Source organism: Poecilia reticulata, chromosome 17, assembly GCF_904066995.2.
Source record: "Poecilia reticulata chromosome 17, P_reticulata-male-v2, whole genome shotgun sequence".
In the NCBI taxonomy this organism is placed as follows: Eukaryota; Metazoa; Chordata; class Actinopteri; order Cyprinodontiformes; family Poeciliidae; genus Poecilia; species Poecilia reticulata.
In genome coordinates this window covers 3,655,191-3,671,518 of record NC_088846.1, presented here as the reverse complement: position 1 = coordinate 3,671,518, position 16,328 = coordinate 3,655,191, and the positions used below count along the sequence as shown (strand labels likewise).

The 16,328-nt window shown below is 38.9% G+C and overlaps 1 protein-coding gene across 1 annotated transcript; it reads left to right on the top strand.

Moving 5' to 3' along the window:
- Nucleotides 1–433: 433 nt before the first annotated feature.
- dmbx1a (diencephalon/mesencephalon homeobox 1a) lies at nucleotides 434–11,427 on the top strand. Its single transcript, XM_008433382.3, has 5 exons — nucleotides 434–1,349; nucleotides 4,589–4,758; nucleotides 5,764–5,942; nucleotides 6,970–7,360; nucleotides 7,763–11,427. Exons 2-5 carry the CDS (start codon nucleotides 4,605–4,607, stop codon nucleotides 8,203–8,205), a joined length of 1,167 nt encoding a protein of 388 aa, XP_008431604.1. The 5' UTR covers nucleotides 434–1,349; nucleotides 4,589–4,604; the 3' UTR covers nucleotides 8,206–11,427.
- The last annotated feature ends 4,901 nt before the right edge of the window (nucleotides 11,428–16,328 follow it).

The window sequence follows — 16,328 nt, the reverse complement described above, 5'->3', positions numbered from 1 at the left end:
ACACGACTATTAATTGTTATTTTAGATTTTACTCTACTTTATACCAGACGAATTAAGTTTGAAATTCTCCAAATTTAAATATTTAGGTAAAACAATATTTATTTAAAAAAATATCATTTAAATTTGATAAACTGAAAAATGAGAGAATATAAATAAAACGTGTTAAACTTACAAACCAGATTAGGTTTTATTAAAAAAAAAATGTATTCCCTATTTCAGCCCCGTTTTATTGTAACACAAGAAAAGACAAATCTCATGGACATCTTTGCTTAAATATTAACATAATTTCAAATAAACATTTCACCTACTGCTGCTAAAAAAAAATTAAAGTAACTATAGGCCATGCACGTTCTCAGGGAAGCTCTCAACAAAATATGCAAGCCTTACATTGAAAGGCTACTGCGCTGCCCTTAATTCCCTACCTAAACGGTTTTGCTCCGGGAGAAGAAATCCTCTCTAAAAAACCCTTCAAGAAGAGAAGGGCATTATTGCCTTAATCCTCTTACCCGCAGTCATTTCAAGACAGGGTTTTTCTTTTCCTTTTTTTTTTTTTTGGAGGCTGGGATGGCGTCTTGTCTTTCCTATCCCATCCCAAAATCCTCCCAGTCCCGGCATAGAGAGTGAAGGCAGCGCCCTGGCATCTATGGGCCATCTGAGTCTCTGTCCTCCAGAGGCATGCAGGGAAAAGCCGAAAAACAAACAGACTATAAGGTGCTTGTTTTTCTCCTCAGAAATAGAGGGAGGACTCTTCATATTCATGAGAATAGCTTATCGGGGTAAACCTGAGAATTTTTTTTGTTTTACCCATTCACCAATTATTTACATGTTTTTTGTTTAAATAAATAATCAGTTTTATTCAGATTTAGCGGCCAAATAAATTAAGGTAGCCTACAACATTTTCAGTTGTTTATCAGCTTAGAAAAAAAAGTGACATAACAGTTAAAGTGGAGGAGGAGGATCTTAGTGAAAATAATGTGCCAAAACTTAACACGTTTGAAAATAACTCAGGGACGTCAGCTTCACGCAACTGACAGAACGCGGAGCCAATCAAAAGCCTGGACGACCCCGGTGCTGCTCTCCTTAAAAATGCCTCCGCAGGGATGTCTCGAGCACCAGCAGATGGCGGTTTCCCACAGCAACTAGAGATCACAGGGGTACCGCGGAGCGCGCGCGAGCGAGTTTGACTGAGGTGAAGCAGCCGAACGGAGTCTGACCCTGTTGTAGGAACCGAACACGATATATAGGTGGTAAATAAAGAACGGAAACCGGAGAAACACCGAGTTCTGGAAGCTGGAGTGACTCTGTCCGAGGAGAAGAGGGCAGAAAAGAAGGAGCCGTTTGAATTAAAGGTAGCTAAGTTTAATTTATTTACCGTATTTATTTATTATTATCATAGTTTATTATTTGACCTTTTACTCGATAGCCTCAGATTCTTAAAGTCGTCGAAGTAGCCTGAAGAAGTATGACACTTATACTCTGACACTTTTTGTTTTTCTTGTCCTTAATTCCTTAATGTGCCAATTTATATATATATATATATATATATATATATATATATATATATATATATATATATATATATATATATATATATATATATAAAAATGTCCTTAAAAAACTTTTCGCCAACTACCAACATGATTGGACGAACTAAATCTGTGGTTTCTTCATGCTAATTATGATCGGATTGTGCTTCGTATGACTGAACCTGAAACATACCTTTGCAGGTTGTAATTTGAGTGTATTCGTTTGACTATGATTCGATATAATTTTATATGAATTGAGCCTGTTCAGCTTGAAATTTCCCTTTAAGTTACATTGTTGAATTGGCGTTTCATAAATAAATTAAACGCTTTTTAAATTAATTTTTGTTTATTGGGGCATGATCTCACTTAAGTTGCAGCTTAATGGGAGACTACTCCGTCAAAAGACAGATTTTTAATAAATAATATTTATTCTTCATTTTTATTTTGGAGGAACAAATTAAAACTGAGCCATTGCCCTGACCTAGACCTGAAAATTAACAGGAAAAGCTGCAGTATCAGTAATTCAAAATGTCAACTATTCATGACCATATTTCCTATAGTAAGGTTAAGAGTCAATGCAAAATTTCTGCAGGCATGCATCGAGTATTTCATGTCTACAGCGTGCTGATGTGAAGTTATATTCAACTTTCTACAGGTTAAAGAAACACTCTCTTACTTTAGTTTGACACTGACGTCACAACAATTTCAAATAGAAATTTTGACTCTGCGTAAAAAGCATAATAATAATAATAATAATAATAACAATAATAATAATAATAATAATAATAATAATAATGTTCGTAACCTTCAAAGCTGCACTGTTCAAATTAAAGAGGAATCCCTCGCGCTGATAGTTTACACTTAATGACGTAGAAAAAAAAAAAACAGATAGTCTGGTCGCCTCGTGCCCCGGAGAGAGGATATAGCAAATAACATTTTGCCTAATTTGGTAGGATCAAAGAGTATCACTGTACGAGGCAAATTTCCATAATGACGGTTTGATAATGGAAGCGTTGAGGAAGCCAGCCGGTAGCAGGGCCCAAGTCAGCGCCTGAAGCTCGGAGCGGGTTATGAATGACAATAACGACCCTGACAGCTGTTGTGCAGAATTTGTTTTGGACGAGAGAAGCTGCCAGTGATTATGGGACAGTTTAAAGGCCCCAAAACAGTTAAAAAGTAATTATTTTTAGCTGAATTACGATTTTCTTACGTGAACTTTGAGTGGGCCTTGCAGGTGAAAACAGAATCTTTTCGCAGTTATAATTGCTCCATTTCGAGAAGCGGGTTTGAATAGATAAGAAGATAAAAGCAACTGAGAGGAAGTGCATGCCCATCACCCTGCACGAAGGACGCTCGTGCAGGGTGATGGGCACGAAGAACGCTCGTGCAGCCCGATTGCGGGCCGACAGCGCGCAATCGGTCGCTGTCGGCCCGGCCGCGCGTCCGTCCGCGTCAGCGTTGATGATAAATGGAGGGCCCCGCAGTCGAAACCTATTTGCACTTCCATTAGACGGGGAGCCAAATGGGGATCAACATGCATATTTCTTTTTTTTTTTTTTACCCGCGGAGAAGCCATACATCTCAGCCAAAACGTTGCCCCAGGGCGGTCGGATAAGAGGCCGCCAGAGAGCGGCGGGAGGGGACGGCGAGGCAGGGAGGGGGTGGGGGGGGGGGGGGGGTGCGGGCATTCAACTGGAATACTTCAGGGAGCAAAGTAAATGTTTAGCGAAGCACCTTCTGTCCCGGCGAATTAAACTATTCCCCACTGCCCTCTGATCACATTCATCAGCCGCCGCAGCCACTTAATAGGCTGGGAATGGGCACTGCAGGCAACACGTGCACACGCACACAGGCGCGCACACGTGCACAACTTAAGAAACTCATGGAAAACCAATGTACAATATTACATTTTAGATTTAACTTAACTGAATTATTATTATTATTATTATTATTATTATTATTATTATTATTATTACTAATGTTTATTTATTTATTTTCACTGCGCAGAAAAATCATTTCCAGTCCCGATAAAGAAAACATTTATTTAATGTTCTTCTCAGTTACAATAAACCACTAAGTGTGTTGAGAACAGATGAAAAATCTTTTGTAACACATTTGCTCAAATTAACTGCAAACTGATAGATCTAAACAAATGTATCAGAGAAGATTTTTATCAACACGAGCATCAGTTAAGAAGTTGAAATTGTGACGATTTTTTGTTTAAATTCACCAACAAATCAATGAATAGTTTAGAAATTGTCATTATATTTGGTGGCATGTCAAGTAAAAACAAAATCCACTTGATATGGCTAATTTTAATAAAAGTACTTGTTTATATATTTTTGATTTGCATCTAAACGACTTGTAGTTGTGAATAAGGTTGAAGCTTCAAGACCAAATAAACGCTGGATTGAACTTTCAAAAAAAAAAAAAGTAAATAAATAAAACAATTGTCATACACCGGGAAATATTAATATATTCTTCATGTGGCCTGTTCATTAATGTTTTATTTGAAGAATAACATTGGCCAATAAATTGAGTTAGTTTTAGTTAAATTTTAGAAATCTGACATCTGATCTCAGTCTGATATGAAATGGTTTGGCTAGCGGGTTCTACAGCCGAGACGCGGAACCAATCACCTTATATTATTTCCCAACACATTTCATCACTGCCTTGATCTGTCAGTGTGCCGCTTTCAGTGAGGATTTAGGCCTCTCGGAGAACGGCTGAATACGTTCATGAATAAAGCATCCGTCACGGTTCATTACTGGAACGAGCTATAATTACCCCAATTAAAAGTCTTTTGTATAATTAATGAATTGAACAGAGCGATAATTGGATGTTAATGGATAACATTTTAGTCTGAGTGCGCACGATAAAATGTGTTGGCCCCCGGAGCCCTTGCTGTCATTTAACTATAATAAAAAGCTCGCGCAGTTAAAGCCCGTGATCCCCTCCTCTCTGGAACAACCGCAGCGCGTCCAAAGCGCAGCGCCTCTCTGCTGCCATTTGCCTCATCAGGAAAACTCACTTCTCCTCTTCTGCTCTGCTGCGCTCCGCAGGTGCCGACCTCTCATCATGCAGCACTACGGGGTGAACGGCTACTCTCTGCACGCCATGAACTCCCTGAGCGCCATGTACAACCTGCACCAGCAGGCCGCTCAACAGGCGCAGCACGCGCCCGACTACCGGCCCTCCGTGCACGCGCTCACACTGGCCGAAAGACTAGCTGGTAATTGAGCGCACGCTCTCTGTCACACACACACACACACACACACACACACACACACACACACACACACACACACACACACACACACACACACACACACACGCGCGCGCACACACACACACACACACACACACACACACACACACACACACACACACACAAAGAGTGTGTGACAGTCAGTGTTTAATAAACACAGTTGTCTTAAATGTGGACAAAATAAATAAATAAATAAATAAATAAATAGTAAATAATTAATCATATTGATGGCTATAAAATTTTAATTGAGTATACTATAGACATAAGACATAAATGCAAACTTACTGTATTTGAATAAATATGTAATTAAAGTATTACATAGAGAAGTAGACATATCGTTGCAAAATATCAGTATCAGTATCGGATTGATACCAGCATGGTAAGATTGATATTTTAGTTTCAGATTCTCTCCTGATTTTTTTATTTCTATATTGTAGTTTCTCAAGTCTACCTCAAACAAGTTTTTGTGTTGTTTCACTGAAATGATAATCATTGTGCACTTTGCTTAGAAAAAAATCCATACAAATTTGTTTGATTTTGATATTGTTTATCTTTATCATGTTGTATAAGTATTTTATAGATAGCTATTAACTTTGTTCAAATTTGTACAAATTATAAGTCCCAGATTTTAACAGAATAATTCAACAAAAAAAGAAAATGAAAGGTCAGAAGTTTGATATGTCAAACTTAAATTAAAAAAGTTAGTGCTTATCAGTACTATTTATTTGGTATCAGATCAATATGCATTATCACATACCTCTAACTTAGTGTGAAATTCCTGATTTAAAAATGTAATTCATTCTATGAGAAAAAACACATTCATAATGTAATTAGCTCATGGTTCCTGTGCCTCTTTGCACCAAGAAATCAATCTTTCCCTGGACAAACTACACCATCTGCCATCTGAGCACAGTGAAATAAAACTTGCCCCCTTTTTTGTTTTTTCTTCCAACGGCTGCACATTTCAAGACATCATCTTGGAGGCTCGCTACGGCTCACAGCACCGCAAACAGCGCCGGAGCCGCACGGCTTTCACCGCTCAGCAGCTGGAGGCTCTGGAGAAGACGTTCCAGAAGACCCACTACCCGGACGTGGTGATGAGGGAGCGCCTCGCCATGTGCACCAACCTGCCGGAGGCCCGGGTGCAGGTAGACAAAAATGACCTCAGGAATTTAGTGTTCACAACATTCAGCACAGATACTTGATGAAGATTGAAACTTTTATTTTTAAAAATGTCTATCTTCAGAGAGATTACAGACAAATATGAGATCTTATTAAACTACAAAGAATTCTATTTTACATAAACACTTTTTGCATTTTTTGCAAGGGCAAAATCTATCCAGTTCTAATCCAGAGTGACCTAAATCCTGCCTTGTTCCAAACTGACAACACTTTTACAATTTTTTCAGGACCTGACAAATCTTTCCCTTAATGTGGAAAATCTGCAAAACCCTTAAGTTTTGGCTCTACAATAGTTTACACATCTCTTTCCAAACAAATGGCTACTTCAGTTGTTTAGTACATTATCAAGTTGGAATGTACTACAGTAGAAGTTTTTGTTAAAAATATAAGTTCTTTTCACTTGACAATTTTGGCCCAGCAGACAAAAAGCTTGGACACCCCAGGTTTAGAACTTATTGCAAACATTTAAGAATTTAAGGGATCTTACTGAGCTTGTTTATGTGGTGGATTATTTTAAATAAGAATTTTTAGGTGAATACTGGCTCAAAATTCAACTGTCTCAAAGATGGATTATTGTGATAGAAAACTAAATAACATCTGTTTAGGATGGCTAACATGGAAAAAAAATCTTTTAAAATCAAAATATGAAAATATCTTCATAAATTTCACATACGTTGAAAAATGTTTGTCAAATAGAATAATCTCTGTTAAGTTCTATGAAATTGTAATTTCACATGATTCAAATTCAATTCAAAAATGCTTCATTGATCCCAAAGGGAAATTACATTTTGTTGAATATCATATTAGTTCAATATTCTTCAGAGTTATTATTAGCTGTATATAGTGGGCAGGAAAGACCTCCTGTAGCGGTCTGTATTACAGTGAATTTGAAGAAGTCTCTGACTGAAGACACTGTGTCTTTCTAAGTCAGTCTCATGAAGAGGATGCTCTGGGTTGTTCTTGTGTAAAATCTTCTCCTGTCCTAACTTTCAGGTTTGGTTCAAAAACCGCAGAGCAAAGTTCAGGAAGAAGCAGCGCAGCCTGCAGAAGGAGCAGCTTCAGAAGCAGAAGGATGTGTCCGGGGAAGGAGGAAGCGAGAAGGAGGAAGCTCCTCCTTCTGCCACCATTCTTCCTGACACCCAGCTCCCACCATCATCCTCCTCTCCCTCCTCCTCCTCACTGGAAACAGACCTTCCTCTGGTCCGCCACGTTCCTCTGGACATGGAGCTGAACGTGACCTCCGCAGAGCATTCGGGCAGCGACTCGGCAACAGAGGACAACGCCACCGATAAGGAGGACGAGACTAAGTCTGTCAGAGAGGAGATGAAGTGCGAGACCCCGGGTGATCCCTCCCCGGGTTGCAAACGGCTCAGCCCCAAACCGGGTAAGTTTTACAGAGAGAAACCATGTTAGTTACATTTCCGTTACAAAGGTGCACAAATCTTCCTCTATATTTTGCTAATGTCATAAAAACACAATTTCGCAATTAAGGTGTTTCTGATAAATAAGAAACAAAATTAAAATCACGTAAAAAAGTTTGTTCATGCGATGTCAATAAAAATCATGGCAGTGATAGATGTAAACAGTTACATTAAATGTATTTATAATTCAGCCATCAGATAATCTGATGGTTGTCTTATTCAGGCGTTTGAGTGACAAGCCTCTCATACCGGGAGCAGCTACATTTTGGGGTAATTGTAGCCGGTGATTTTACAGAAAAGTGGGAGGTTCAACAAGTTCTAATGAAAAACTTTTTAAACTGATGAGAACTCGTTTCTCTGTGCAGATTCCCCCCTGGTCTCTCCGTCCATAACGCCCTCCTCGTCCTCCGGCGGCCTGGCCGGCGCAGCTCCTCTCTCTCAGAGCCACTCTTACTCGTCCTCCCCCCTCAGCCTGTTTCGCCTGCAGGAGCAGTTTCGCCAGCACATGGCCGCCACCAACAACCTGGTCCCCTACCCGGCGGCTTTCGACCTCACCGCCCCATCATCGCTCCCTTACCTGGGAGTGAATGTGAACATGCCCCCGGCTCCGCTGGGCTCCCTGCCCTGCCAGTCCTACTACCAGTCTCTGTCCCATCACGCCCAGCAGGTGTGGAGCAGCCCGCTGCTGCAGGCCTCAGCTGCAGGTGGACTCAGCAGCCACAACAGCAAAACCACCAGCATCGAGAACCTGCGTCTGAGGGCCAAGCAGCACGCCGCCTCGCTGGGACTGGACACGCTGTCCAACTGATGCTCTGGCGAGACGCTCTGACGCTCTGTGTATAAGGCGAGAAGCTCCACCTGCACCACACCTACACATCCTGCTGTATGTCTGTGTGACTGTCATAGATTTCTAGCACCCATGCAAAGCTCCAGTAAGCCTGCCAGGAGGGTTTGGACCGAGGAAGATCAGACTTAAAACGGGTCATTTGGGATTTTAAGAACTGAGCTTTTGTTAAGATGACATAAACAGTTAATATCCTTCTAGCAGAGGATAACTCTCTAGTAGACATGCACCAATCAGTCGGTCAGAGTTGGGAATCGGCAAATTTTCCCTTGACTAGCTCTGATCGGTGTTTGATATATATATTTTTTATTCAATAAAAATATGAAAACTAAGAATTGTTTTGGCCTTTAACTGCATGAACGCACAACATGTACTATGATGCACTTGTTTAAAAGTAGTTCTTAGGATAAAAAGTTGGAATCAGTCGAAATCAGAACTTGCATGTCAGACTGAAAAGAAAACCAGAAATCAATACCAGTCAGAAAGTCTCTGCATCTCTGCTCTCTTTAGTACAAATCCAGATTAGCTGAAGCCAACAGCTATTCAAGCATCTTAAAGCAGTACTTTATGAAAACACACATTTGAATCTTTAAATAATTCTCACATATGTTTTAAGATGTCATTCATATAGAATAATAATCCCATGAACATAATCAATTAATGATTATTGATTGATTATTTACATGGGAAGTGGAGGGAGGACGTTGTGTGTGTGAAACTCATAGTGAGAACAGAAGATGTAAAGCAGAATAGCCACCCAACAGGAAGGTAAGACAGAACTTGTAAAATCCATTAAATAGATTTCCCTTAATTACACAATAATTTTTTGCTTTTGAAGCTGCTTTTCTTTTGTTTTAGATGGCCATTCTGAGCAGAAATGCTTTACATCTTCCAGTCTCAATATGTGTCTCAGAGGAGCATTATTGGTGGCGCACTGCCTCCAGCCTTGTCCTCCAGCGTAAATCATGATCGGCTTTAATGTAAATAACTGCACAATGCAGACTGGATGACGGCTTGAAGGTTAAAGAGATTCTTTTTTATTATCTGAGAAATTCTGTTATGTTTCATTGAATAGTTGCATTTTAAATGATTCTTTTAAAGTAATTAAACAATGAAATAAAATAGAACAGTAATTGCATAGGTGTTTTTTTTCTTCAACTTTAGTGAACTTAACTGAGCTTGGAATTAAATTAACATTTAAATATAAGATTTAAATATTTCCTTATAATAAGATATGCATCTTATTATAACAAAAATATGGTGATAGAAATGTTGTATTAGTAGAACAGCAACACCTCAGGATTTTAAGATGTTCTTACTGTTTCTAGAAGAAACAGTAAGAAGAGGGAGAGTCATTGAGTTCCTTTATGACTTCTAACAAGGTGTAAACTATCAGAGGAGTGCATTTTTATGACATTCTTGTTTTAGCAAGATATAAAACTTGTCTTGTTATAACAAAAAACTAAACTGTAACTAATTGTAATGAGAAAGTTTCTCGTTTTAATGAGAAGCCTAAATACTTTGATAAACCAGAGCTTTTGTTCTAGATTTATTGCAGAACATTTCACAGATTTCATGAAACACAGAAATCCCATTAAATGTCGCAGTCTCCAATTTGCAACATATTTAGCTTTTCCAACAAAAGACAAAGGATTCTTATGTGATGCTTTTTGTGATCAGAGTTGTCTTTAGACAACTCTGATCACAGAGTTGTCTAAAGACAACTCTGTCTAAAGACAACTTTGACCGCGCCTCCTGACGGACTAGCTGTTAGCTTCAGCCTCCAGTACCAACTAATCTGGATTTTTGGTAAATTCAGACTATCTATGTTGCACAAATTCACATCAAATGTCACCTCAGTAAACTACAGGTAAGATATTAATTGCTTCTAACCTCGCAGCAGAACCTCACTTCAAAATCCCAAACTGTCCCCTTGGGTGAGATGTTCATGTCCTCGCACCTTCTGCTGCAGACTGCCGTCCAAATGTAAATCCTTCTGTAAAAATATCAACAATAATACAACTTGTATAATACTGAACATGATGCACTAAGAGGCAACAGTCCAAGTGACAAGAAACACATTTCACACTGACTTATGCTGAAAGGGATGTAAACAATGCGCTCTGAATGAATGCGCTCTGTTTCTGTGACGATGTTTAGAAGAATACTATGAATAAGTAAAAGCACTTTGGAAGATACAGTAAATCAATAGTGACAAAAATGATCTGTAAAGTGGCTGAGCACAAGTCCTGTACGGCCCAACACGGTGATGACATCTAAACCCAGCAGCACCGTTCAAAGCGACTCATCTCCTAGTTAAATGTGCAGTGATGTGCTGCTTTCTGCAGACGCTGGCCTGATAATGAGAAAATTATTTCAGTGACTAAATTTTAAGAGCTTTTAATTACACTTGGCCCAGGGCTGAGGGAGCTGGGGCAAATGCAATTATAAGCATGCATACCATTCTAAGCAGCTCGCACTCTGGAAACCTCAAACATGATTTTTGCCATGACTTCAGCGATATCCTGTGTAAAGAGAAAGAAGGAAAAACTCTCCTCCCCCTCATATTGTGTTGAAGCCACACTGACTGTAAGTACTTGATTAGGGCTCTCATGTCTTTCTTCCACTTTCAGTTCATGTGTGCTGCAAGATTCTTTCTTCAAATGTAAAAAAAAAAAGCACGTTATTTTTTAAATATGATATACATAAAAGGTCTATCTATTAATGTTTACTTGTAAGGTAATGTATAACTCCTTATCATGATGTATAACTGATGGTGGACTTTGGCTGCCAGCTTTTAAGGTGATATTTGCTGAAAGCCATTCATAAAATATACACATCTTTACTTCTGGGAATCAATAAAAACACATAAACAAATACGATGTTCATGTGCAATGAGTCTAGACTGAAAAGTAGCAACAAAAAAAAAAACATAATTATGAATAAGATTTCATAGCATAAATAAGCCAAGCCCCGTTGTGTCGCCCTGTATGGACTCTGTTGTCGTTTTTATGCTGTCCTCTCACCGTTCTGTCCATTCTGCTGGTTTAAGTGATGAATAGATTTCTGATGGAGGAGGAGAGAAGGACAGGATCATCTGCATAGATGTTTCTATTGCTTCTCCCAATAATGTAGACTTGAACTAGAGTTGTTGTAAAGTAACTGCAAATAAAAGCTTTGCTTGGAGATCTGTAGTGGCGGTGTTTTGTACAGAACATTTACACCACATGGCGGCGCTCACAGCTGCACTCTAACTGAATCAGTTTAAAACGTAGTTGTCCTTTAATATCTTGCTATGTGACTTTATAATCAATATTATATCTCAATATTGATCAATCACTCAATTAAAATGTTGAGATTGTTCATTTCAATTCAAAAATACGTCTTTTCAAGGGGAAATTAGTTTTATGTGTTTGAGCTTCAACCTCAGTCTGTTTGTGGAACATGCTGCATTTAGAAATATTGGCAGGTGTTTTCTTTTAGAGTTAAAGCATCTACATTCTTTATAGAATACAGATAGATACTTTATTTTTTACTGTCAGTAATACTAAACAAGTTAATGGCTAATAAGAAATTTAACATCCAGCTTTACAGGTCAGCTTCATGATAATTTTGACTTTTTTAAATAATTAAACATCTAAAGCAGCAAAGCCTAAAAATATTTCTGAATGTTTTTAAATATCAGCAGGTCAAAGCAAACAGAACCACAGACTTTTAAACGCCTGAAAAAACTCTATAAGAAAGAGCAGAAAAAGATATGAAACATTTTCAGCAAAGCACAGCATGTTCACAAAGAAATAGGATTCAGATTCAAAATATTTGAAAATGTAAAAAAAAAAAAAAAGAAAAAAAGTGGGGGGTGAGATGTAATGCGTCCCCAAGGAATAGGAAGGCCATTATCCTGAAGAATGACAGCCTGGGGCGGTGATTATGCTGCTATTATATCTTTAACAGCATGGTTTGTCAAAACGTACAGACCACCGCCCACCACATCACACACACACAACTATGCACCTTACAGCATCTAAAACAGTAACCTTGCTCCTCTGACAGTAAACTTTCCATATTAGTGCCTTATTGCAGCAGTGGGACTTTGTTGTGCTTCTAATTTAATGAGCCTTAAGCGCATTGCTTCCCTTCAGTGTGTGTAAATGACTAATTTACCTCTGCGGCTGAGCTGGGTTACTTCTAGCGACGGTTATGAACGAGTCCTTCCCAAAAAGATCGGATAGAAGAGGATAATGAACTCACCAGATTAGCAGCATTAACATTGGTGTAACATCTCACCCTCACCTTGTTGTGTTTTATTACACCACAAGCAGGTGTGCGGGTGTGTGTGTGTGTGTCCTCAGCCAAGGGCGTCCGGATTGTGTGACTGATAGGACCGCAGTGTGGATGCATATCTGAAGCGTGTGTCCTTGTTATCCAGAGGAGGAATCTGTTCAGGTACATGGCAGGATTTTCTCCCATGGGGGTCTGGAGCAGAGAACATAACAATGTTCCCTCTATTCTTAACACCCATCCCCCAAACACACACACACACCCCAGGGGTTGAACAGGGATTGCTTGATTGTACTGCTGCAGGGTCAAGTGTGTTGAGCCTCACTGCTGGATCAGGTGCTTCAATCTCTAACACTCAGGCCTCTGAATGAACCTCCATCATCTCCACCATGTGCAGCGTGTACAGAAGCACAAGCATCTCCATCTACTTTGATCCAGTGGACACTAAATACTGGAAAAAAAATATGAAGAGGATATAAACTGGTTTGCATGCTGGTAAAACCTATAAAGACAAGAGCATTACAGTAGATGTGTTTCTGTTACAAATAGGCGCAAAATCTTGTTAATAGTCTGATAATGACAAAAACAACACAATTTTGCAATTGTGGTGTTTCCATTTAATAAGAAACACAATTTAAATCTTGTTCTTCTTCTTAGTTTGCACCAGAAGTAACATCCGGTTGTTGATCATTTGACTTGTGTGATGTGAAAACAAAGTGTTTCCATTGCAGTTTTGCAAAATAAACCAATTTAAATACAACCATAAACCCACCCCAACCCATCGATAAAATGTTTTCATCATATTTTTTTTTCTGAAATTGCTGGGCTTTCATTAAGCAAATTTATTTTCAACATGTCAAATTATGCAACGATATGGTCAATAGAAATGCAGCGACTGTATTGCAAAAATATTTACTACCCCCTGAACTTTTTTTTGCATTTGACAGTGATTCATTGAGTCAGTCATTCATTGAGTCTAAATTTCAATGTGTCAAATGGTTTCCTAATAAAACCTATAAAACGTGTGCATTTGCATTCAACCTTCTAAAGTCAGTGCTCTGTAGAAACGGTTTACAAAACAAGTCTTCTAAAATGTGTATTTACCAGTTTCACATATCTACAGGCTCTTGTTTTCCTCCACCTTTTCTTCTTTGTTTTGCTCAATCTTGGTCAGAATGTATGGGAACTGTTTGTGAACCTGCTGTTAAAGTCTTCTGACAAAATATCTATTTTATTTAAGTGTGGACTTTGACTGTGCCATTCGCACACAAAAAGAGTTTTCCCTAAAGTTCCACTGCTGCTCTGGATGGATGGTTTGAAAGTGAACCTCTATCCCAGTCTCAAGGTTTTCCAAACTTCAGTTTTCAGTTCCCTCCAACAATCAGATGCATCCCTACTGCAACTCACCTCAGTCTAATGAATGCATCATTACCAGATCTCTGCAGAACATGGCAACATGCTGATGAGGTTATTCAGTCATTTGATTCAGGTATGTTGGAGACGTTCTGAATACAATTGGCTGCAAGATTTTTGCAAAAGTCTTGAAAAGCCATCAGTCCAAATGATTTGCACTACTTTGTGAATTTATTACATTAATTCCTAATAAAACACAATAAGGTTTGTGGTGGTGACTTCACAAAATGTGAAAATGTTTCAGGATTGTGAATACTTTTGTATTGGAGAGTTTAACTCTAGAGCTTAAAAATGAATCGTTTTCTCATGAAAATGAGAAAGTTTCTCGTTAAATTGAGAAAACCTGAGATGCAAAACTCGCTACGTTTCACGGTACAAGACAAGATTTGTCTTGTTATAACAAAAACTTTATCGTCTTAATGTGAAATGTTCTTTTAGTGAGATTAGTTTATTTTGTTAAAATGATAAAGTTTCTTGTTTTAATGACACCTAAAAATCCAGGTGTTGCTGTTTTACTGTTTTAGACTTTATTATTTAAAAGAAAAAATATTTTGGTTTTAATGAGATATAAATCTTATGAGGTTATTTATTTTTATTTAATTTTTAGGGCTTTTGCATATCGATATAAAAATAAACTTTTCTCATTTAAAAGAGGCGCTGCGCCTGAATTTATTTCCAGGTTCTGGCTGTTAAACTCTTTCGTACTTTCACAAAGTATGTACAAATATTTTTGCGCAGCAGAGTGAGCAGTGAGCTAGAGTGTTTTGCACATGACCAACAGGTTGCAGTGTTTCTCTTCCTCAAATACTCAGACACACACACGCACGCACACACACACACACACACACACACACACACACACACACACACACACACACACACACACACACACACACACACACACACACACACACACACACATCTTTCGGATCAAGAGCTCCACACAAAAATCACAGTGTACCATTCAATCAGTGCTTTTCCTCCCTCCTCTCCATGGTTCTCTTAAAGGTTTTAACCAGAGCGAGAATGGAAAAGTGCCAGCGTTGGAAACCTCGGCCTATTGAGGAAGTGACAAGGTCTGCCAGAATATGATCCTAATCCCGTTTCCAGCATTCTTTTAGCCCAGCAGCATTGCCATTTCACAGCATATTCTCTGAGCTGTCAGGCCCGGGGAAATCCCTCTAATAGCGCATTGCTCAGATACACATCAAAGCCCTCCTGGAAACCACCAGCAGGAAACTCAGAGGAGAGGGAAGCACGAGCACCATCAGCCTCACAGCTGCACGCACACATGCTAATGAAGTGCAGGGTTTACTCATGACTAAACACTTCAACTCAGCTTTTTGTTTTTTTTGCTGAATATTTTAAAAAGTGTTACTGTGGCAGGAAACCACCACCCTGTACTGTTCGAAAGCACAGAATCAGTAGAAGACGACGAGTGACAACAGGTGGCTAACTGTGCATCCAGGGCCGCCCTCCTTTAGTTCCGCTTCGTCTTCCATTCTCCTCTTGTCTTCTCTCTAACACCCTGACTGCCATCTCACCCCTCCCTGGGTAATCTTCTTAGAGAGGTTTAAAAAAACAACAAAAAAAAACACAACATTTTCCCTCTTCTTAATCTGGTGGCAGCTTGAAGCTAATGTGGCGCTCCCAAAGTGTGCCTGATCAGAACCAAAACGGAGCGCAACAACTATAAAATATGTTAACATTAAGACTGTTCAGTTCTAGTTAGCTAGAGGTTTTATGTCTAATTGGAAGCAGCTGGAGCTGCCACAGCATGTGTGATAAGGGAATATATCTTACAAAGCATACCATCTTTTTTTTTTAGGAAGATCTTAACAGGAGCAGTCTTTGAACGCCTACAGCCATAAAGAAAATCATTTTTAGTCATAAGGAAAACTTAAAGCACATTTTTCCTTTTGAAACTCATGGAAGGAGCCCGTCTTCCTTTTCAGGAATTGTTGCTCCTCATTAATCTGGGAAGGGTTAAAAGACCATTTCTAGATATTCTGATAATTATTTTGAAGAGAAAAACATTCAGGCCATTTTTAAAGGACTGGCCATTTTTAACATGACTCCAGCATGTTAAATATTGCAGCTCAGCATATTAAAGACTGGACTAGAATGAGTTGTTTAAAAGGGTCGTAGGAGAAAGATTATTTTCTCAACATGATTTGAGTTTACAAAGTTACATCTGAAAAAACTTCAGCTGTTCAGTTTTGCTGTACTCGGCTTTCATCTTTCTCATCTCCTAATGAGCCGCTCCATGTTTGAAGAAAACCAAACACATAGGACCTAGTCTGACTAATGGCTTCCACTCCACTCTCATCTCCCAGTTTAAATTCAACTGGAGAAACAGACTCAATGGGAGAAATCCCACACAGAGCACTGGA

What these genes read in the sequence shown, in the direction of transcription:
- dmbx1a (XM_008433382.3), top strand. Translation starts at nt 4,605, where the DNA reads ATGCAGCACTACGGGGTGAACGGCTACTCTCTGCACGCCATGAACTCC. An exon ending in ACTGGCCGAAAGACTAGCTG is followed by an intron (nt 4,759 to 5,763) that starts GTAATTGAGCGC and finishes GCACATTTCAAG; the next exon opens with ACATCATCTTGGAGGCTCGC. An exon ending in ACGGCTCAGCCCCAAACCGG is followed by an intron (nt 7,361 to 7,762) that starts GTAAGTTTTACA and finishes TTCTCTGTGCAG; the next exon opens with ATTCCCCCCTGGTCTCTCCG.